We start from the raw sequence: 25,157 nt of genomic DNA on the forward strand, positions 1-25,157 counted from the left end.
CGCATTGCTTCTGTTTACCCAACTAGTGCCCGTTATTGTACGAAGCACCTGGCGACCGCCTTTCCCAATCAATCGCTTTGAATTCAAAAGATAATTTGCATTCTCTAAAAAGGCTTTCAGCAAATCAAACTCATATTTATGAGACATTTTATTCATTTTAGACTTCAAGGTGTGTGGGTCTATGTTTTACTTTCCAAATGCCGAAAAAGCTCACATTAGCCATTCGCACACCTAAACGCTGTTTTGTTTTCTCGTAGCGTTCGCTGAACTCCAAACCGACATTCACGAATTGACCCAGGAGCTTGATGGAGCCGGTATACCGTTTCTGGATTACAGGACCTACGCCATGAGAGTGCTGTTCCCTGGCATCGAGGACCACCCGGTGCTCAAGGAGATGGAGGTACGGGTCAGTACATCTTCATCACCACGGTAACCTTAGTATAGTACTAACAATGTAAACGAAATCAGTAGATTTTTACTAACACCATCATTTCATAATTTGATGCAATATGTCCGAGATATCAGAAATACATGGGATCGCCAGAAAGTATGCGTATATTTTTAATTCAGTAGTACCAATCGCTTGTTTATGACAAATCAGATTGGTGACTTGGGATTGGACAGCTTTAAACATCATGACCCCTTGTAGATTAAAGCCAGGCGTTAATGACTAGCATCTAATAGTGCGTGGAAAGGAGAACAACGCTGAGTTATTGTGAAACATCAAAGTACACCACACGCCAGCCATCGCAATTAAACACTCCATTACTCCAACACGCTACGTCCATACGAATGCATACGAAGGGTCACGCTGTTGGCTTGAGGAGGGATCACGTATTTATTATTTCTTCTGGGGTTTGTTCTCACTGTATTTGCCCTCGGGTCCCCGGCGTAATCAAGTGCCTATACGAGCGGCTCAGACCCTTATTGCTCTGCGTAGCTTCTCGCCCCAAAGCAACCTACAGTAGAATCGGCCTTCCCGAGAGGCTACAAATTTCATTCGGCTCAGCACAGAAGAATTGAGGCGCTTTATTAGTCTGTGTTGTCGGAAAAGGCCTTTGTCAGGTTACATGGTACATAAGGTGCTGTAGGGGACAATAACAGATGCTGGTTTGATGGTCGGAAACGGCTTCGCTGCTTTGATGTCTGATTTCAGCGTTCTTGTTCAGAAATTGTATTTGTTCATCGTCGGTTTTGTTTTCTGTAATGTCTTTTGGATTATGACACCGTGTCCTAACCTGGCACCATACAAGATTTCCACCACAAGTAATTTGTCTGCAGTGAAAGTGAAAATGCTGTGTGAGGCAACTTCATCATTCTTACTTTAACTAAGTATGAGTATGAGCTCTAACCAGCGGGCCAATGTGAAACTGGGTATACAGTGATACCTCACCTTATGTAAGTGTACATGTGTGGATTTACGGTGTGATGCTGGGAACGTCTGCATGTGTGAAATGTCTGCAAGATGGATGAAAAGTGACATTTTGCCACCCTGTGGATCATAGATGGACAGATCACTATGGTTCACCCCTGGATACTGAGGTCATGTTTGATTCCTGCTGGTCTCTCTCTCTCTCTCTCTCTCTCTCTCTCTCTCTCGCTTCTGGATTTGATTCTGTTGTTTTTCCCTTTTTTTGAGTTACTTGCATCTTAGATTCCCTTTGATGTCAATCAAAATTCTGCGTGTCCCTCCTGCAGACTTCTGCCTCAACATTGTTTGCTTAACTAAAGGGCATCTGCACTGAAAGTTTAAGATCTCTGAATCTGACAGTTGCAGATATGAAAGACAAAAGATGGATGCATGGATGGATGGATGAAATGGATGATAAAATACATAAATAAAATGGATGGATGGATGGATGGATGAAGTGGACATAATGGATTAATGGTCATAGATTCATGGATGGATGGATGGATGATGAAATACATAAATAAAATGGATGGATGGAAGTAGTGGACATAATGGATTAATGGTGACAGATGGATGGATGCATGGGTGGATGGATGCATGGGTGAATGCATGGGTGGATGGATGGTTGATGAAATATATAAATAAAATAGATGGATGGATAAAGTGGACATAATGGATTAATTTGTGATAGATGGATGGATGCATAGATGATATAGATGGATGGATGGGTGGATGGATGCATGGATATGGATGAATGGATATGGATGAAAAGATGCATGCATGGGTGGATGGATGAATGAATGTGGATAGATGTGGATGGATGGATGCAAGGGTGGATGGATGCATGGATGGATGGATGCATGGGTGGATGGATGAATGCATAGATGGATGAATGGATGGATATGAATGGATATGGATGGATGGATGGATGTGGATGGATGCATGGATATGAATGGATGGATATGGATGAATGGATATACAGTAGATGAATGGATGCATGGATGGGTGGATGGATGAATGGATGTGGATAGATGGATGGATGTGGATTGATGCATGGGTGGATGGATGAATGCGTAGATGGATGAATGGATGGATTGATGCATGGAAGAATGGATGGATGGAATGATGAATGGATGGATGCATAGATGGATATGGATTGATATGGATGGATATGGATGGATGGCTGGATATGAATGGATATGGATATGGATGGATGTGGATAGATGGATGGATGGATGCATGCATGCGTGAATGGATGGATGGATGCATGGAAGAATGGATAGATGCAAGCATGGATGGATGATGGATGGATATGGATTGATATGGATGGATGCATATATGGATGGAGATGGATGGATAGATATGAATGGATATGGATGGATGAATGGATGGATGCATGGATGCATAAATGGATGCATAGATGGATATGGATGCATAGATGGATGCATGGATGAATATGGATGGATGCATATATGCATAGATGGATTGATGCATGGATGGATACCTATAGACAGACAGAAAACATTTCAAATATTCATCTGTCTGTTTCTAGCATATTATCTATCTTTAATTTCTCTGTGTTCAGTGTTTTGTTTTTTTTCTTGTTCAAGGACTTTTTTCTAAGTGGCTTTTGTGTGTTTTCCTCTCAGGTTCAGGCTAACGTCGAGAAGGCTTTAACTCTGTTTGGTCAACTCCTCACCAAGAAGCACTTCCTTTTGACATTTATCCGTACACTGGAAGCTCAGCGCTCCTTCTCTATGCGTGACCGCGGCAACGTGGCATCACTCATCATGACGGCTCTACAGGGAGAGATGGAGTACGCTACAGGAGTCCTCAAACAGCTGCTCTCTGACCTCATCGACAAGAACCTGGAGAGCAAGAACCATCCCAAGCTTCTGCTCAGGAGGTGAGAGAGAAAACAAAAAATGTTTTTTATCGTTTCTCACTCTGGTGCCCCTGTCAATCTGTCAAGAGAAGTTATGGGTTAAAAGTGCATATTTTTTATTTTTCTTGCCAAAGATGACAATGGTTTCGCTTGATAAGACCCTTATGCCTCGTTTGGGATCATTGAGAGTCCTTTGAAGCTGCATTGAAACTGCAATTTTAAACTGCATTAAAACTGTTAAGTATTGGGGTCCATTAAAGTCCATTTAAATGAGAAAAATCCTGGAATGGTTTCCTCAAAAAACATAATCTCTTCTCGACTGAACAAAGAAAGATATTTTGAGGAATTTGTAAACAAACCGTTAATGATTATAAGTATTCTTTTTCTTACTATAAAAGTGAATGAGGCTCATGATCGGTTTGGTCACATTCTTCAAAATATCTTCCTTCGTATTCATCAGAACAAATACAGGTTTGTAACAACGTGAGTAAATGATGACAGAATTTTCATTTTTGGGTGAACTATCGCTTTAAGGGGTATATAATTTATTAATAGGCCCTTATGTAAGTTAGTGATGAGAGTTGGTTAGTCTATGAATGTGTTATTAAACAGGAGGAATGGTTCCTGTAGGGCCTGAGGAAAAGAGCCACATTTAGCAACCCATGCTAGCAGTCTCCCGCTATAGATGAATTAGGACCACTGAAGTCCATTAATTACACAATGCTTTAATTACTTCTGTTACTACTTTAGGGAAGCTTTTGGGGGTCCTATGGCAGGCGACAAGTTGCCCATTAGTGGAAGACATTGCCCTATTACTATAATTGTCCGGCTTTAATGAAGATCGGTGGTTTGTTTTGAAAAAAGTCGTTTTTTGCAAGTGATACATTGTAAAGAGTTCTGTAATTCACTTTTTTATTGTCGTTTATTCGCTTTAACAAATTGGGATTGATATGCTTTCTCTCTCTCTCTCTCTCTCTCTCTTTTAGGACAGAGTCTGTCGCTGAAAAGATGCTTACAAACTGGTTTACCTTCCTCCTGTACAAGTTCTTAAAAGTAAGTGTTTACAGTATGTACAGTACGCTTGAATCTACAGCACCATGGCAACAAAAATATAATTTCAGCCGAGTCGTGAGTTTGCTCCCTCAATTGAATGTGATGAGGCGACAAGTCTGGGTAGTGTGAAATAACACAACACAGCATAACTAGACAGCACATTGTTTTCCAGTATAGATAAATCAACAAGCACTTGACACCAGGATGTCTAATATGATGAGACTGAAGCTGCCCAGTCAGGTCACAGGACGTCCATACTGTCACATCTGTATATGAACCTCATTTCGGTCTCCTTATGTACTCTGCTCAGCTTCTCCAACCTTCTTTACCCCTCATGACGCCTCTCACAGATCATGATTGAGGAGCAGGATGTCATTGTGCCGCTCTTTCTCACACTCACTGTCTGTCTCACTTTCGCATTAGAAGCTCTCTGGTTTTGCATTAGTTCAATCACGCAGGGCTCAGCGTGCAGTGAATACATTTTAATCAACGGGAAACAGGAGTCCGGAACATTGAATGAAAGAATGAAAGAAAAAGAGGAAGTATGTAGATGTCATTCAAAATAACAAAAATGTACCAAGAAAGTCGAATGCAACTTTTAAAGGGTGAAGTGATTAGGTTCAATGCATTAGCACTACAGTATTCAGACGGGATTAGTTTTCCAAACGACGTTTGAGTTTCAACATGTCACCCATGACGTCCGGTATTTCATGTACCGATTCGGACGGGATTAAAATTCTCAGGCTATTTCAGAGATGGGAATGTCTGTTTCACCCATTTGGGCTTTGCTCTGGATACTTGTGTTTCTAATCTTTGATTTTTTGCTTTAAAGGGATAGTTCGGCCAAAAACGATATTAAACCCATGATTTACTCACCCACAAGCTGTCCGAGCTGCATATGTCCATCGTTTTTCAGACAAACACATTTTCTGATATTTTATAAAATGTTTAAGATCTTTCAGTTGATTAAATGTAATGTTACTGGGTCCACCCATAGTCCACGACCTTCAAGTCCAAAAAAAGTGCCTCCATCCTTCACAAATTAAATCCAAACGGCTCCAGGATGATAAACAAAGGTCTTCTGAGGGTAATCCGCGCGGTGTTGTTGTAGAAATATCCATATTTAAAACTTTATTAACGAAAATAAATACCTTCCGGTAGCGCCGCCATCTTAGTCGCGTCCGCATTCAGGATGAGAGCTTATGCAGCCTGCGAAGGCTACTCTGCTGCTGCTCTGTGCCCCCGCCCTCCGAATTTTTATTACGTCACTAAGAAAAGTGCGTACACTACGCTAATACTCTCTCCTGAATACAGAGGAGTCTAAGATGGCGGCGCTACCGGAAGGTATTTATTTTCGTTAATAAAGTTTTAAATATGGATATTTCTACAACAACACCGCACGGATTACCCTCAGAAGACCTTTGTTTATCATCCTGGAGCCGTTTGGATTTAATTTGTGAAGGATGGACGCACTTTTTTTGGACTTGAAGGTCGTGGACTATGGGTGGACCCCGTAACATAACATTTAATCAACTGAAAGATCTAAAACATTTTCTAAAATATCCGAAAATGTGTTTGTCTGAAAAACAATGGACATATGCAACTCGGACAGCTTGGGGGTGAGTAAATCATTGGTTTAATATCATTTTTGGCCGAACTATCCCTTTAAATGTAAAATTATTACAGAACATGTAATTTATGAATTTAATTTTAACAAATCAAAATAACTTATACAAATCCTAATAAAGTAGCTTATATAACTGGCTGCTTATAATAAACCCAAAGAAATTCAGAAATAATGATTAATAACAATTTGTTATCTTTATTAATTAACATTACCTTTCCGGAGTTGAACAAAATAAGGTTGAGTTTCTTACCTTATACTTATATTACAGTGGCCAGTCTGAACAGTGTTTGATATTCAGCTCGTCTTGATTTAATTATTTTATTTTGCCAAATGAAAAGAAAAACATCCATATCTGAATGAATGGGACTCAGGAACTACAATATATGCGCGTTAGTAAGACCTTACGGCAGATCACGTTGGCCAAAACACGAAAGAACCGCGTTTTTAAAGATATTGCTGGCAAAAACAGACATTAACATTTGGACGGGTTTAAAAACACAGAAGACCTCTGAGAAGTACGATTTTCTCAAAGGTCCCCCTGTAAAACTGATCCCGCCCGAATAGGGCTATAGATGTAATTTCCACTAAAACAGGAAGTTAGGACAGGACATATTCAGTGGTCCCTCCCTTTTAAAAAAAGCCAGTGGCATTTAGGGGGTGTGCACACCAAAGTTTTTAAACGCGGCTAAAACGCTAGGCGGTCACCGACTGCCAGCTTTTTTCAGCCGACTGCCAGCTTTCTTCAGCTGAGTGCTTTGGGGACTGTGATACTTCTGCTTTGTTTATCAGTTGTTGTACGTTGCGCCGGTTGGTTGTTCTGATATTTGTCCCGCCCCTCCTGCACTGTGATTGGACGGTCGTGTGAGAACTGACACTGACAAGCTGCGCTTTTCACTCAAAGTTGAATATAGGCGCAAAAAAAAAACTGCAACTGCTGGCTTTTTTGTATAGTGCAGCGCTTCCATTGGAAATAATTGAAAACATACACCGGCCGCCGGGCGTAAAAGCTTTGATGTGCACGCCCCCTTAGTTTGCCCCACATCCTGAAATCTGACAAGAAGCTGAAGTGCAGAATGATGTCATAAAAATCATTGACTCATATGTGCAAAAGTTTTGAATACTTATATCTTCTAAATGTACATTTTTGTGGATGTTTATCCATACTACGAGCCAAAAAAACTTTTAAAAGACCCAGAAAATATTTTTTATTGTATGGCTTTAATCTATATATAATGATGTCATCAAGTAGCAAGGTGTAATGTGTGTTTTTATCTAAATGCAACCAACCTCAATTTCAAAACGCAATGAGAAGCTACGATAGCTGCCACAGGACAAACAATGTCATCTGAGACAACGTAGGGACTCTCTATGGAACAGTTTGTCCGTTTAGGGCTACTGTAGAAATATGATGCTGCATGTAAGGGCACCAGCGTGTATGTAGTTAAAAACGGCTCATTCTAAGGTAATTAAAACAATACAGTTCATTTTGTACGGTCTGTATACACAACTGTTTATGTAGTCATGTATATTATATTGCATTTCTGTCAAGAGATCCTTTTAAACGTTACACACTGCACCTTTAAGTTCCGACTTCAAAATTTCTTTTTCGTTTTAATTGTATCTTACAGGGCTACGTACAAGGCCGCCTTAATGCACGGGCTTACCTGGGCTGAAGCCCAGGGGCCTCCCAAGTTCAGGGGCCTCCCAAGTTCACGTTTATATTGTTTTGTAACTTGTCAGGTTATCTGTCAATCACTCTAACTGCACGTTACATGGCTGCTGATTGGTCCGTGGTAACTTACCGTGAAATAAAATATCAGACGTAACAGATTTTTCTATTCTGCGTAATGTAATTAAGTGCGCGTTGTCAACTTGGCATTCCTGCATGTTAGACTGAGTGTGACAGAGAAACAGGAAATAATCCACCAACAAATGAAAGAGTAATTTCTGAAATTTCATAATAAGCACTGCAGGTCTCTCTTTCTTTCGCGCGCGCGCCCGCTCTCTCTCTTTCGCGCGCGCGCCCGCTCTCTCTGTGCTCGTGCAGCTGTCTTGAGTCTCTGGCATGCAGAAGTCTCTCCAACTGTGCGCAAGATAATGTGCCGCGGCCGCCAAATAAAGAAAGGAGTTCCCGAACATATTAATGCTGTTCGTTGTTATAAAGTTTAAGTTTACTCGCGTTTATATCAGTGACGCGTGCGCAGCCGGAGCGATGGAGTTTGACGCGATGTTAGCTCACAGTACACATCTGTTGGTTTAGAAAGACGACGCAACGGTAAATGTGCAAGTCAAAGCGTGACAAGACCATCTCAAATAATCATCCCCTGATCGCACCATTCATATTTATAATCTCCTTATCTAAAGATCTTATATACGGTACATGTATGTTCCCTGTCTGTTTTGTGCATATTCATACGTGTTCGTTTTACATGCGTAGTATGCATAAATACTACAGTAAATACAATGCATACTATATCTTCAATAGCCTACAAAATAAATAACTGATTAAAAAACAAGATTCTGTCTATAAAGACGTATCTTTTGTTAACATTAATGCATTTTCACTTTAAAACTAACTTTAACTTCTTATATTTTTAAAACTGTGGTGAGCATTTAGTTAGTGAGTGGCAATTTTCTGCAAATTTGTATATTCCAAAAACTATAAAGCTTATAAACATATATACTCTCACACATTTTGGTTTTATTTTCACCACAAGTTGCTGTGTGTGGTTGTTAAATAAAGTGTCTTGTGTTTATGCTCAAGTGGGCTCAGTGATATGTTAATAATGATATTATGGTGTTTTAGGTCAAAGAGGTAAAACTCACTGTTGTATGTATCGAAAGAAACTAATGCATTTTGTGATGTAGATTACCTAGATATTACACTTATTTTTTTTTAAATGAGACTATAAATTGAGGGTATGGGGGGCCTCCAAAACATCTCAGCCCCAGGGCCTCACATTGGGTTAAGGCGGCCCTGGCTACGTAAATATTCCACCTGTAGTTTTAGTTTCATGAAAAAAGTCTGAGGGTGAATTAATAATGAGAGAATTTTTATTTCTGTGTGAACTTTTCCTTTAAAACTAAAACGGCTCGTTTAGATTGCTCATTTAAAACTTTGGCTTCCCTACTAACTGACGAAAGTTCAGTACGAAAAAATTCACCACCAGTAATTGGCATTAGGAAAGGCAGTGCCGTTTTAACGGCATGTAATTGCGGCTCGAGCAAAACTGACAAAGCTCGTACATATAAAGACGTGGCTTGGTTGGCACGGTTAAAGCAAAACTGACACAAATCCAAACCTTCTCCTAAATCGCTCATGAAGTAAGATTTGATCAGCATTCTGACCACAGTTGTTCTTTTCATACAAGGTTTGCTCAAGGCCCCAGTGTGGAATAATTTATCAGTATCTGTATATTTCAACAGGATATTTTTCCACTGCTGTTCATTAGCCCTATGGGTGGGTGAGGTCTGGCCGACTGGTCTGATCTCTCGCCTATTTCTATCCCTCTCTTTCTCTTTAATGAAGCCGGAGCGTGGGATGAGGTCTGGTTTCCGCTCGTGCTGTAGCGGAGGTCTCCGAGTGCGATATATTCACACTCTCTCTTTCTCTCGCTAGCAGCTGTCGGCTTAATTAGCGCAGATGCTAACGAGACGTTAACAGCATATGGTGGGAGGGTAGGTGGGGTAAAACTGGATGAAGAAATGGAGAAGACCAGAGGAGTTTTGTGTGGGCATGCACGAGGCGGAGGGTGACGGCGGGTTTCCTTGTTTCTCTTCACTTATCATAATCACTGCAGCAGGTGGGGGGTTGGGGAGTGACGTGTATGTGATTTTACTGTTTTGCCAATGAAAACACACTTGAAAACATTTGAAGACTCCAAAACTGATGCCATTAATCCTGCAGGCACACTCACTGATTTTAAAAACCCTTGCACGCCTAACAACCTCTCTAGTCCACGGAAACGGCAGAGCCGCACGTATTACAAGTTCATGTGCAAGGAAGAGTCCGAATCATGCGTGTTTCAAGTTCACGTGCGAGAAGGAGTCCATGCCGCGCGTGTTCAGTTCCAAGAGTCCAAGACGCGCGGCATTAAGTCCAGATGCGTACGAGAAAGAATTTGCGCACCTTACAAGCTTTCTCACACAGAGTGAAGCCCACAAACCCTGTCATGCGAGGAAAAGCACGCAGTACGCATGTTAATGTGAAACTATGTAATAACTATCTCCAACTATCATCATCAAAGCCTGTTATCGGCAATATGTCTGACGATCGTTGAGCACAACCCTACCCAACAGTGGGATTAAACAACCCAGAATAGATTAAATTGACCCCTTTTGTCCCAAAATTGGGTTAAAAATAAGCCAGCATTTTTTTTTTGAATGAAGCTAACGCTAACAATGTACTAATAAGTCAAGTTGTACTTTCACATTTTTTTAAGTTTCCCGACAAAATAATCCTAGTTCACACAAGTCCAAATGATAAAAATGGCTGCATTACACATGCAAGGACAATAATTGGTAACATCAGACCATGTCCGAACACTTAATGCGCATACTAAAGATGACATTGTTTTATACAAATTGGTGTTTTTGTAGCGTACACGGAGATGATAACAGTGTCATTTTCAAAAACTTACACTTTAACTGTTTCCCCGCCATTGACGAGTTATCACGTCAATTAAGAGAAAACGCTTTCCTGCCAATGACCAGTTTTTACGGCAATCCATATATCCGCTATTATCCACTAGGTGGCGCTCTTACCCAACTTATAAAACACTGTCAGTATCCACTCTAACAGTAATCTCTAACAAAAGTCCTTTACAAAAATCTTATTTTCTCAAAATTTGGTCCTTTGAAGAAACTTACCCATAATTGAGAGGTGATAAAAAGAATACAAATGAAGATAAGATGAAAAGTTTTTTTTTTTTTTTGAAAACAGAGTCTGTTCTTTCATTTAATATATTGTATGTTTATATATTTAATGAAGGAAAACCATTCTGAAATACAATAAACGTTTGTGAAAATCATAAAAATGCTGGTGCTGGCTGGCAATTAACCCTCTGGGGTCCGACCATTTTGGGACACTGTCAGAGGTTCTGACATGCTCTTACATTTGGTCTTTGTTCAGCACAAACTGGGCTTAAATATTATATGAACTAATATAAGTCCACAAAACCCATACTAAACATGTTTTAACAAGACTTTCCTAAACTGAATCTAGTAGTCTAGAGTTTTTTCTTTAAAATGATGTGAAAATCATCCTGCCTACTCATTCACATAAACCAATATATTGATTTAGAAATTGTAAGACACTTTTTGTTTAGAGGGGCCGTATGCGAGAAGGATTGATTGACAGCTAGCAAACAAAGGCTCGCATAATGAGCTCCATAATGAGCTGCATAATGAGGCAGGAGGGAACTACAGTAAAGAATGCGAGGACAAATGTATACATGTTTGTTTGAGGTTTATTAAGAAGTTAACAATATAATCAAAATAAAAATGAAGGTCAGTAGGACATTTTCAGTTTATTTGGAAACGAACCCTATACAAAAACTTAACTTGTATAAGAAACTGATAAACAACAGGGCTGTAAACTGAAAAATGCTGGCGAGGAAAAAAATGTAAATTTATTTTCAAAAGTTTACATTTTCAACCCTAAAAAGGCAGTTTTAATGTACATGAAGTTTTCTGTTAGTTAGTAATGGCGTCATGTACAAACCATATCCGGGACGTCACCCATAGGTTTCTGAAAACTGTTTTTGAAGCCAATAGTAGGCGGTGCCTGCCGTCGCCATCTTGGCCGCATGTCACCGTGCATCACTTGCGGATATCCGAAAATGGGTAAAGAGGCGGGACGTTGGTGAAACCACGCTCGCCTAGCTCAACCCTAGTGACAGCAGTGGCTGTTAAACCGCCCCTCATGTGGCAACGCCCATAATTATGCAGAAATTTAAAGATGAATATAATTTAAACGATTGACTTGCAAAAAAATTCACCCCCTCACAGTTGTCATGAAGGGCAGAAAACTATTACAGACAAAAAACTATTTTGTACCAGGCTGTAAACATATTATTTTCTGCTCTAAAGTTGGGCATTTTAACATGGGGGTCTATGGGAATTGACTCCCTTTTGGAGCCAATCTATGAATTGCAGTTTAAATCACTTCCGTATTGGCTTCACCAGAGAGATCAGAAGTTTGCCCCTCGGTACAATCACACGCCTTCACTGGAGAAATCTCATTGGATTAATAGAAAAGATCATGGCTGTTTTTTAGGATGTGGGTGGAGCCGGATCAATTTGAAATCAATGGGGGCAGGAATATAGGAAATTAGATTAGTGAAAAGACAACTGGATCCGCCACTATAAATCAACAAATGCCTGTCAGAGTCCATTGCTTCTAAAGTACCTGTAGCTCACTTGATAGAGCATTTTGTTAGGAGTGCAAAGGTCATGGGTTTGATTCCTAGGGAATACATATACTGATAAAATGCCGTTTTGAATAAAAGTGTCTGCCAAATGCATTAATGTACGGTAAAAATGTTGCATCATCCTCATTGAAATTAAATCTGTTGGCTAATGTTATTGTCCAGCTTCAATGCACTTCATCAGGTTCCTAGAATGGAATAAAACAAATACCAGGTAAACCAACAAACCACCTCGCCAGAATAAGATACGTTTGCCGCAGACGTCAGGCTATGGGCGCTAACATCAAACAACAACAAACTTTAAGTCTAAAAACTTTAAAAAAGATGTTTTTTTGGTGTTGTTTATGCTAATGTTGAAAACCTGGAGCGCACCTATCAATCTGTCTCTCTCTCTCATTTCACATAGGGGTTTAAGTGCTTCCCAATCATTAACCTCCAGCATTTCTCTCTCTACCTTGCGTTTAAACTCTTTGTCTTTTTTCGAGAGGGCCTTTTTGAGGGTGTGAGAGGCTAATGGTTGTATTGATTGGCAAGTCCTTGTGATTATTTGAAAGCGCTGCACCATTACAGCCGCTTGTTTTTCACATCTGAAGTGGCAGTTTATCAGTAATCAAGTTTTGCTCAATATACATACCTGAAATGCATTTTATCTCCGCCCGTCGCTGTGAAAGCAAAGAAGAGCTATTGATTGTCTCCGTGCTTGCTTTGTCTTTTGCTTTTTATGAGATCACACATATCTGGGACGATGTGAGGTACTAACAGATGGTGGTTGTGTTTTAATCTTTCTCTCTTTCTTTACAGGAGTGTGCAGGTGAGCCTCTCTTCATGTTGTACTGTGCTATGAAACAACAGATGGAAAAAGGCCCAATAGACGCCATCACAGGAGAGGCCAGATACTCCCTTAGTGAAGACAAACTCATCCGACAACAGATCGACTACAAGACGCTGGTCAGTGTACCTTTAAGAGTATTAACCCTTGTGATCATGACCCCAACCTTTTATCCTACTTAATGCTGTTGACCAAAGAAACAATTGTACACAAAATATTGATTTAAAGACACAATATGTAATTTTGGGCAATAGTGGTTGCTAAACAACCACAATGGTGTAGCTTGATGTCGCTGTGAAAAAGTGTGGAACAATGTGAGTTGGTCACCTTCATTGTGGATAGGAATCGATCCGACAGGACTCCCAAATCATGCTCATGAATGAGGTAATGAAATATGTCACAGATTGACTGGCTTAAAGACACACTCCAACCAAATATCAAGATTACCCCATGATTTACTCACCATCAATCTGAAATACATATCAATCATCTTTCAGATGAGCATATTTGGAGCTATTTAAGTATGTCCTTGCTCTTCCAAGGTTTATAATGACAGAAAACAGGGATCAGGGAACAATCTTTAAACTTTTAAAAGACTTTAAACCCCAAAAAATGCATTCATCCTTCACAGAAGTAATCCACATAGCTCCAATAGGTTAATAAAGGTCTTTTGCGGGTAATCGATGCAATTTTGTTAAAAAAAAATCCATATTTTAAACTTTATAAAATATAATAACTAGCTTCTGGTAATGACGGAGTTTTAGCGTTGTGAGTCCAAGATGGCGTCATTACTGGAAGCTAGTTATTATAGTTTATAAAGTCTAAAATATGGATATTTTTCTTACAATATTGGATAATTACCCTCAAAAGACCTTAATTAACCCAATGTGGATTGCTTCTGCGAAGGATGGATGCACTTTTTCGGGCTTCAAAGTCAGAAGTCAGACTGTGCTAGTCATTTGGGTATTTCTATGCAAAAATCCTCCATATTGTGCCTTGAATTCAAAATACTTTCATTATGTGAGAAGAAAGTGACAACAGAGTGATTCTGTAGCTTAGTTGTTGGGGAAGTAGGCCTGCATAACGATTAATTGCGATTAATCTATAGCAGAATAAAAGTTTTTGTTTACGTCATGTGTGTGTGTGTGTGTGAACTGTGTATAATAATTATGTATATAAATGTGCATACATGCATGTATCATTTTAAGAAAATAAATTATATACATAAACAAAAAAATATATACATAAATATACAAATGTATATACACTAGGGCTGTGTATCGATTCAGATGTTCCAAACCAATTCAAATTTGATTCACAACGCTATCAAATTGATTCGATTTCGATTCAATTTTCCGATTCTCGGATCAACTCGATTCAACTCAATGAATATGGATTTAATACAAATACTATATTTATAAAAAAGAACAGTGAACAGAAGTTTACAAGTGGAAGATTAATAAAAAGCAATTAAAAGCCACAACACTATCGTCGTTGTCTTGCTTGCGAAATCTAAAATGCTTCCATACCTCTGACTTTTTATGTGAAGATTGGCATCAACGTCGAAGAAGCACCTGAAACTGCCATTTTAAGCACTGAATTAACTCTTTCACCGCCAGCGTTTTTAAAAAAAGTTGCCAGCCAGCGCCAGCGTTTTTCATGTTTTTCACCAAAGTTTAATGCCTTCCAGAAAATTTTCTTCTTTAAATATATAAACATACAATATACCAAATGAAAGAACAGACCCTCTGCTTTCAGTATAATAGCGGTATTGCGGAAAGACGGAAAATCTCGTCATTGGCGGGGAAGCGTTTTCTCTTAATTGACAAGATATCTCGTCAATGGCGGGGAAAGAGTTAATGAATGACAGGCTCGCCTCTCGCTCCTTGGTAACATCGCGCAAGGCAAAAAGAGTGTGACATCTAGCGGAGAAGACTAGTAATTAGATTAACGTAAATTTTTACGTTCAATGTTTGCGAAAATAAATATGAAAAAATTGATTTGTGGCCTTCATCGACCACATAAAAAATAATGATTAATCGAGAAATCTTTTTTTTTGCCCAGCCCTAATATACACATGTAAACATTTCTTAAATATATGCATTGCATGTGTGTGCATTTATCTATAGAAAGTTATTATACACCGTTAACTAGGGCTGTAACGATTAATCGCGTGTCCCATTAAAAATGCCGTGTTAATCAATTCTGTGTTTCATGCACAGCTTGTGTGTGTACTACGGTGTTTTGGTCAGTACGAAGTATTTATCAATCTAAAATCATTATGAGTCTGAGTCGTTTATAACTTGCATTTAAAAAAGCAACACTCGTTAAACAAAATCATTCAAAATATTCTTTATTATCGTGAAAACACCTGAAACAATTTGAAGAATATCCTTATAGACATTTCCTGGAATAGCATTTGTAATGCTGCTACTTCTGTCGCACAAAGGGAGTTTCTGCACGAGAGCGCCCCCTGGCTTTGGGATGTGCCGAGATTTCACCGTAATATAGTTAAAATTCATTAATTGAGAAAATTCACATTTGCACGATTAATCGTTACAGCCCTACAGTTAACACACATATATGATTTAAACAAAAACTTTTATTCTTCTATAGATTAATTGCGATTAATCGCTATGGATCCCTTGTTAGCAGCGCAAAGGTCATGGATTTGATTCCTAGGGAACGCACGTACTGATAAAAACGTATACTTGAATATGCTGTAAAGAGTTTGGCATATGTGCAAATTAAAATGTACAGACACGAAACTAATAAACCATGAACGAATATTGACCAGAATAATATATTTCAGACAGCCATGCAATGTGATTAATATAGTTATAATTTGTATCATTAATGCCGTCTTTTAAACGCTTTTAACGCCGAATGATTTGCTTCTACTAATGATGAATCGTCTTGACTCAGCCCAATTACTTTCTCTTGGCAGACTCTGCACTGCGTGAACCCAGAGAACGAGAACGGCCCGGAGGTGACGGTGAAATGCCTGAACTGTGACACCATCACCCAGGTGAAGGAGAAGCTTCTGGACGCCGTGTATAAAGGAAGTCCTTACTCACAGAGACCCAAAGCTGGAGATATGGACCTGGGTAAGATATGACGGCCGGGTGGAGCATTTGCACTTTAGCATGGATAAATGATGGTTGTTTGGATAGACAGAAACACAAATGAATTAAATATTAAATGCTCTTGTATATATAGAGTGTACTTTTAGCTGCTACTGCAATTGTGGAGCTTATCGGCGGTTTGATGTAAATGCGCGCTGATGTCACCGTCACGAGATCCAGGGGCACAGACGCCGAATCGTATCATCCACAGCCAAGCGACATTCTATTAGCTAGTGCACTTGCCAGTGTGATTGCTATCTGCCTGAAATTGAGCGATGTTATCAGATGTGTTGTGGAGATCTACCGTCATCTACGTCCGTTCTGCTCCGTGGCAGTTGTCTTTCAGGGTTTCGAAATGAGAAACCGCAGCTCCCCCTCCACAGCAAACAAACACGACCACGAAGGTTGTTTCTGAAATAGGTTACTTGTAAAAGTCATACTTGTAACCTTGTTTTTGATCTGTATCATTATGTTTCACATCATGCTGGTCACCTCTGTTAATAGAACCTTTAAAGAGCTGATGTGTTTACATCTTTTCAGATAGGAAACGGTTTAGACGAGGTGTGCGTAAGGTTATGTGCTTCAAATGAGATCAGGGGCTTTTAAAAAGGAAGGAAGTTGTTGGTCGTCCTTGTTGTGGGAGGGATGTTTATGTGTGTAAACACTCGCCATGCTCATCTGTTATTGTCTCGGTTGCAGAATGGCGACAGGGGCGACTGGCCCGGATCATTCTTCAGGATGAAGATGTCACCACTAAAATTGATAATGACTGGAAACGGCTGAACTCACTCGCACACTATCAGGTACGGTCACGGTCCACACCTGAATCTTTTCACTGTTGATATACTGTCCTTATTTTTTGAATCAGAGTATTTTTGTGTATTTCTGGACATTGCAGCCTTTATTTATTGCATTGCACGTTATGTATGTTTTGTTTTGTGTATATTGTTATGTATGTGGTTATGTTTTCTGTCTGTCTGTCTGTCTATCCATCTACAGTATCTATACATCAATCTATCTATCTATCTAGAGTATCTGTCTGTCTGTCCGTCCATCCGTCTGTCTGTCTATCATCCATCCATTCACAGTATATACAGTATCTGTCTGTCTGTCTATCTATCTATCTTATCCATCCATTCACAGTATCTATTAACCGTATCTATCTGTATGTCTGTCTGTATGTCTGTCTGTCTGTCTGTTTATCTATGTGTCTGTCTGTCTGTCTGTAAATCATCCATCCATTCACTGTGTATATTTTCAGTATCTATCCATCCATCCATCCATCCATCTGTGCATCCATCTATCTATAGTATCCATCCACCATCTATCTATCTATCTATCTATCTATCTATCTATCTATCTATCTATCTATCTATCTATCTATCTATCTATCTATCTATCTATCTATCTATCTACAGTGTCTGTCTGTCTGTCTGTCTGTCTCTGTCTCTGTCTCTGTCTCTGTCTCTGTGTCTATCTATCTATCTATCTATCTATCTATCTATCTATCTATCTATCTATCTATCTATCTATCTATCTATCTATCTATCTATCTACAGTGTCTGTCTGTCTGTCTGTCTGTCTGTCTCTGTCTCTGTGTCTCTATCTATCTATCTATCTATCTATCTATCTATCTATCTATCTATCTATCTATCTATCTATCTACAGTGTCTGTCTGTCTGTCTGTCTGTCTGTCTGTCTGTCTGACTATCTATCTATCTATCTATCTATCTATCTATCTATCTATCTATCTATCTATCTATCTATCTATCTATCTATCTATCTATCTATCTACAGTGTCTGTCTGTCTGTCTGTCTGTCTGTCTGTCTGTCTGTCTGTCTGTCTGTCTGTCTATCTATCTATCTATCTATCTATCTATCTATCTATCTATCTACAGTGTCTGTCTGTCTGTCTGTCTGTCTGTCTGTCTATCTATCTATCTACAGTGTCTGTCTGTCTGTCTGTCTATCTATCTATCTATCTATCTATCTATCTATCTATCTACAGTGTCTGTCTGTCTGTCTGTCTGTCTGTCTGTCTGTCTATCTACAGTATCCATCCATCATCCATCCATTCATATTATATATTTACGCACCTTTATGTCTGTCTGTCTATCTATTTATGTGTCTGTCTGTCTATCTATTTATATATAGTGTATGTCTATCTATTCTGTCTGTCTGTCCTATCTAAGTGAGATGCAAGACAGCCTGAGTGTAGTTAATAAAGCTAACCTGGATGTTAGCTTCATATTGTTTACCTCGACAAAAAGTAAATAGTAAATATTTATTATATATACATATATAAATATATACATACATATAGGCATGATACTTCAGAAATTAGATGGTGAATGTTTTAATGTCGCTGTAGCTCAACTGGTAGAAAATCATGTTAGCAGTGCAAAGCTCATGAGTTTGATTCCCTGAAAACACACATACTGATAAAATGTATAGCCTTAATGCACCATAAGTCACTTTGGATAAAAGCATCTGCCAAATACACACTTGTAAATGTTTGCAGAGTATCGTACAGTAATGTTGTCACTCATTGTCCTCAGGTAACAGATGGGTCTGTCATCGCCCTTGTGCCAAAGCAGAACTCTGCGTACAACATCTCAAACTCCTCCACCTTCACCAAGTCCCTCAGCAGATACGGTGAGCGTCTGCTCTTTCTGTTTTAATGTTCTCCTCATAGCTTCACGTCTCTTCCCTCAGAGACACTCCTCAGAAGTAAGACATCATGTTTGCCATATTAAACCGAAACACGTTGTTTATAAATCGAACCAGAGATCAAGGGCCTTCATTTTCCACCTCTTCACTATCTTGTACCCTTTACTCGATTTCAAAAAGCCACTGAGCTGGGCGTCTTTCAGATATTCTTTCTGATGATTTTGTTTTGTTTTCCGAGCACTTTGGGTGTTTGTGTGAATAAGAGGTGATGATTGCAGCATCTCTCAGAACTATGTTTTGTTTCTCCACCAAAAAGAAAAGAGGTTCAGAGAGAAAAGCTTGTTTAATGTCATCTCTTCTCCTCAGGAGTGACTATCCATGATTGCCGTAGAATTACATCTACTCAAGCCGTGGCTCTCTCGTAGCAGACGTCCATTATATTTCCCTTTGAGAGAGAGCTTCATGGCTGATAATTCTGCGGGTGCTCAGATAGTGGACACACAGTATTGTTGTACCACTTGTTGCCATGGAAACGGCAGCAGTTAGCGCAGTCACATAGCATCAGGAGGTTGGCACTTTTTTGGCCCTTGGCCCTTTTTTGGCATTGACTTTTCAGTTATCTCAGATTTCCTTAGTAAAATTTGTTATATTATTGATATCTTATATTATAAACCTAAGTTCTTGTTAATTTCAGCATTTACGTCCGTCGGTTAACATTAGTCTGACACAAAGATATTGGATATAACAAGATTGAGCACTGCGATTACTATGAATAGGGGAAAATGTGATGCTTAATACGGCCTGTAGATATATACACTAGATGTCGCCTTGGGGTTCTAAGCATGTGTCAAAACCGCCGCCATCTTGGAACAGGGGTCTTGTTATAGGAAGTAGCTAGGTAACGCTTCTCTTTCCGCCTGTACTTCGAATTCATGGACGATGCCGGACTTTTGTACTGCGTATGGATGTTAGCGCTACTAGCACTGTGCATTAAAGTTAGAAAAAGTAGATTTTCATAATATCAAAACTTAAATGTTTTTGGACTCAATGCTAAATACATTGAAACGAACCAAAAGAAAAACTAAAAAATGGCATTCATGACGATTTATGGTGATTTTATTTCATTTACACCATTGCTTACAACGACGCTGATGCGGGGCTCCCCTGTGTCAAGATGGCGGCTCTATTTGACGCATTCGGTCCAATGAACAGCCGTAGCCAAGGTGTTTTATTCTGCGAACTGTGTATGTTTTCAATTGTTTTCAACGGAAGTGGCGTGCTTTAAAAAAGCCAGCAGCTGGCAGCGGTTTTGTCCGCTTATAAAATGATCAATTGGGTGAAACGCTCCGCTTGTCAATGTCACTTTTTACTCAGCTGTCCAATCATAGTGAAGGAGGGGCGGGACAAATACCACAACAACCAACCAGTGCAACGTACAACAACTGATAAACAAAATAGAAAGTATTATAACAACCAAAGTTCTTAACTAAATATATACGCTGGTAAGCGCTCACAGTTGGCGTCCGCCTGGCGTTTTCAGCCACGTTTAAATGTTCTTAGTATTCCAGGTCTCTTATTTGATTCAGAAACATTTATTATATTATTTATTTACGTTTTAGCCATTACGTTTTTCTGTAATAAACACCTCTGCAAGAAATTGAATAAACGTACTGTACAGTAGCAGTTTCTTTGGAGTACCCCGGCTTGCCGGTCTATGACTGATTAACTAGACTCTATCTCTCACACCCACTTGCCACCTAAGGATCGAGGAAACCTGAGGGAGTTTTTGATGGATTCCACACATGCGGTGTATTCATTGTAGTTTAGGGCATCCACACGAAACGATCCTTACCCAGAATGCCTCATCCTCAGACAGATTACTGTGCTTAACCATCCATTAGCCAGGATCCCGGCTACTTTCTGCTCCCATCTTTGATGGGTAACTCCTGGGTATTTAGCAGCCGACTTCTCATCAGATAGGAAGAATCGTGCGCTCTGATTTATGACTGTTGATACAGTATGTCTTTTATTTTATATTGATGAAGGCTCTTAATCTGTAGGTTTAATACTGTACCATCCATATAGCATAGTTTGGTAAAATAACAGCAGTAAGTGAGTAAGTTGTGTCTTACAGCTACTTCACTGCAAGTAAATGGTTTTCCCAAGGACGGTATAAAGCAGTCACTAAAATCCTTGTTAATAATGATAACAAACAGCTTCAGTCGGCTAATTGCTATATTATACCACTACATTACAAAAATATGTTAATCGTTTTTTTTTTATTATTGATTTATTAATTTAAATATTGAGAATAAACACTTGTTCTGTCATGTATATAAAACAAAATAAAATTTTAAATAAAATATACAATAAAATAAAATAAAATAATATAAAATATAAAAAATCACTGCAGATAATTGGTTTTCAAGCACAATATAAAGGAGAGTCACTAAAATCCTTGTTACCGTGGTAAAATTATAATAACACACAGCTTCAGTAGGCTAATTGCTATATTATACCACTAATACAAAAAACACAGTATAAAAATATGTTAATAGTTTGATTTATTAATTGAAATATTGAGAATAAACACTTGTTTTGTCGTGTAATATATAAAATAAAATACAAAATAAAATACAAAATAAAATTAAAATAAAAAAAATATAATAAAATAAAGTAAAATAATTATATAATACAATAAAGTAATATATAAAAAATATAAAATAAAACATAAAATTAAAATAAAATACATAATATATGAAATAAAAGACTTTCTTACTCTTTACATCAGGGGTTCTCAAAGTCCGGACTCCGGTCCGGATCCGGACCCGACGGCAACTTGATCCGGACCCGCGTCCACTTCATATTACAAGTGCATTAATAATTTCTAACTTATGTGATTGATTAAATGTGTGCATTTGCTAATTCACAATTGCATATTAAACTTGTAAACCATTCGTTTAGTTTTTTCTTCTTTTTAGATTTAAGAGTATTTCTGGTCCGAAAATAAAACGAGTTATTTAAAAATTTCCTGTGTGACGCTGTAGCCATCACACCCAGATATTATGCACAGCTACTTCATGTACTACGGCTCACTGTTGGTTTGAGTCGTTTAAAACATTCATTTAAAAAAGCAACACTCGTCAAACATAATCTTATACATATTCTTTATTATCATGAAAATACCTGAAAAGGTTTGAAGAACAGCAATATAAATATATCCTTAAGACATTTCCTGAAGCTCCGTGTGTCTGGTTCTTCGTCTGCAGCACATATTAAGTTTCTGCCCAAGAGCGCCCCCTGGCTTTTGGATGTAGCGGCATTTTACCTTTATTCATTGAGAAGCATGCATCATCAGCCAATTTATAGGTGCACCCCTAATTTTGGTCAGTGTCTCTGCCTACCAACCACACTTTTTTTGCCATGGTTTATGCATCTGATGGAGAACAAACTGTGCCATTTCTCTAATTAGGTTGCTCTGTATTTTGCACCTGGTTACTTTTGGCATATTTCTTGTGTTTATTTAAAAAAAATTTTTTTACTTTAAATGCAGAATACACTTATGTTTTTCCCAAACTATTTGTGTTGATTTGTTATATAAACAAATGATTTACATAAAGTTTTTCCGGACCTATGAAAATTATGGGAATTCAGATTTGGACCTTTGAATGTAAACTTTGAGAACCCCTGCTTTACATGGTTGCCTTTAATTTTGAGTTAATTCAACTTAAAATTATTAGTTTTTATTTAACCTAAAAAAGCATGTAAAAATGTTTTTTTAGCAAAATTTTTAACAATGCAGCAACATTTACTTGATGTGCATCTATCTGCTATTTTGCAGTGCGTCGCCGTTCACGCATGTATCAACAAATCAGAATTGTCTATCTCATCTTTAAAATGCTAAAATTATATATAATGTTTTATCTTCAGAGAGCATGTTGAGGACGGCCAGCAGTCCGGACAGTCTGCGGTCCAGGACGCCCATGATCACGCCCGATCTGGAGAGCGGCACCAAACTCTGGCACCTGGTGAAAAACCACGACCACGCAGATCAACGCGAGGGCGACCGTGGGAGCAAAATGGTGTCAGAGATCTACTTGACACGACTGCTGGCCACCAAGGTGTGTTTGCGTGACCTTTTGCACACCTATCCAATCATGTCTGCCCGTTCCTTTAACATTTAGTCTTCTTTCTCATATTTCTTTCATTCCTTATCTTCCTCTCCATCCCTCTCCCTTCTTCCCCGGCTTGTAGCTTATTTCTTTGCCGCCTAATTGTAAGGAGAGGAAAAATTGAAATCTGAATATGTTTACAAGCCTCTCGGGTGGTCAATTTTGATACATAATAAAAAACGATAGATAAATGTAATGCTGGAGCGGAGGAGAAGAACAGCAGGAGACAGGTAATTTGTTGTGGATCGAGTGTTTCATGGTGCGTGGTGACAGAGCGCTGAATGGATGCCGGGACTGTCTATCTCACACACACAAACACACATACACGCACACCAGCATCCTAATCAACACGCTTCGTATTATCCAAGAGCTACAGCTTGTTTTCCTCTCGCTCTCAGGAGTGACAAATAATCCGACGCCTCTGCTTCGGATCCGCGATGGCATTTAGCGTTTTTAACATTTAGAAAAGTATCCTTTGTGATAAATATATAAGTGGTAAAAATCAAATAATTAAATAATAAAATTCATTTTCTGTAATTTACTTACACGGTTTTTAACTGATGGGTTAAAACAATACAGTATGTAAGTTGGTCTGTTGTGATAGGGTCATAAACAGCAAATGCAAATATTGATAATGCAAATAATGTATACAGTTAAAATAGCAAGATGGAGGAAGAACGATTTTGTTGTTCATAGGCTGTGCACCCTAATAACATTTTGTCACTTTGCTGTTACCCAAGTAGGATCTAACCATAAGACGTCTCCATTAACTATTACGTTTTGTTGTCTCACTACAGGGTACGCTACAAAAATTCGTAGATGATTTGTTCGAAACGATATTCAGCACAGCGCACCGCGGCAGCGCCCTCCCTCTCGCCATCAAGTATATGTTCGATTTCTTGGACGAACAGGCGGACAAACACCAAATCACAGATTCAGATGTTCGGCACACCTGGAAAAGCAACTGGTAGGAAGCGGCATTTTCTGTTGTTATTTGCGCGGACAACAACCTCCCATTCATAATTTACATTTCTCTCTCTTCTTATTCTCAGTTTGCCATTGAGGTTTTGGGTGAACGTGATCAAGAACCCTCAGTTTGTGTTCGACATTCACAAGAACAGCATCACGGACGCTTGTCTGTCTGTTGTGGCGCAAACGTTCATGGACTCTTGCTCCACATCCGAACACAAGCTGGGCAAAGATTCCCCCTCGAATAAACTCCTCTATGCTAAAGATATTCCCAACTACAAGAACTGGGTAGAAAGGTATCCAAGATTGTACTGTATTTTACTGTTTATTTTGTCAATGTATAAGGAATATGTCAATGTATTTATACTGTTGGAGATGTAAGACTATATATATGAAGACAGGTGAATGGAGACAAAGAAGGACTTGAAGTACTTACAAGAATTAACTATTTTTATAGTGCACTGCAAAAAAATATTTTCAAGAAAAAATGTCTTAGTATTTTTGATTTGTTTTCAGTAAAAATATCTAAAAAAAATTAAGATGCTTTTTCTTGATGAGCAAAACGACCCAAGAAAATAAGTCTAGTTTTCAGACCAAAAATATCAAATTTAAGTGATTTTGTGCATAAAACGAGCAAAAAAAATCTGCCAATGGGGTAAGCTATTTTTTCTTGAATTTTTCTTGAATTAAGTGCACTAAAAAATTACACTGCAAAAAAAGATTAAAAAAAAAAATCTTAGTATTTTTGTCTTGTTTTCAGTAAAAATATCTAAAAATTCTTAAATTAAGAAGCTTTTTCTTGATGAGCAAAACGACCCAAGAAAATAAGTCTAGTTTTTAGACCAAAAATATCAAATTTAAGTGATTTTTCGCATAAAACAAGCAAAAAAAATCTGCCAATGGGGTAAGCTATTTTTTCTTGAATTTTTCTTCAATTAAGTGCACTAAAAAATTACACTGCAAAAAAAGATTAAAAAAAAAAATCTTA

General features: G+C 38.5%; 1 protein-coding gene across 2 annotated transcripts in view; it reads left to right on the forward strand.

Moving 5' to 3' along the window:
- The window catches only part of plxna1a (plexin A1a), a 265,890-nt gene that overhangs the window by 232,800 nt on the left and 7,933 nt on the right, over positions 1-25,157 (forward strand). Inside the window, exons 21-30 of one of the 2 annotated variants that reach the window (XM_065285365.1) lie at positions 258-406; positions 3,061-3,317; positions 4,283-4,349; positions 13,206-13,352; positions 16,181-16,340; positions 17,058-17,161; positions 18,917-19,013; positions 22,959-23,149; positions 23,998-24,167; positions 24,253-24,465. In XM_065285365.1, coding sequence (XP_065141437.1) covers positions 258-406; positions 3,061-3,317; positions 4,283-4,349; positions 13,206-13,352; positions 16,181-16,340; positions 17,058-17,161; positions 18,917-19,013; positions 22,959-23,149; positions 23,998-24,167; positions 24,253-24,465 — 1,555 coding nt within the window. The remainder of the gene's footprint in view (positions 1-257; positions 407-3,060; positions 3,318-4,282; positions 4,350-13,205; positions 13,353-16,180; positions 16,341-17,057; positions 17,162-18,916; positions 19,014-22,958; positions 23,150-23,997; positions 24,168-24,252; positions 24,466-25,157) is intronic. The other variant, XM_065285366.1, reaches the window with a different exon arrangement.

Source organism: Paramisgurnus dabryanus, chromosome 21 (assembly GCF_030506205.2).
Source record: "Paramisgurnus dabryanus chromosome 21, PD_genome_1.1, whole genome shotgun sequence".
In the NCBI taxonomy this organism is placed as follows: Eukaryota; Metazoa; Chordata; class Actinopteri; order Cypriniformes; family Cobitidae; genus Paramisgurnus; species Paramisgurnus dabryanus.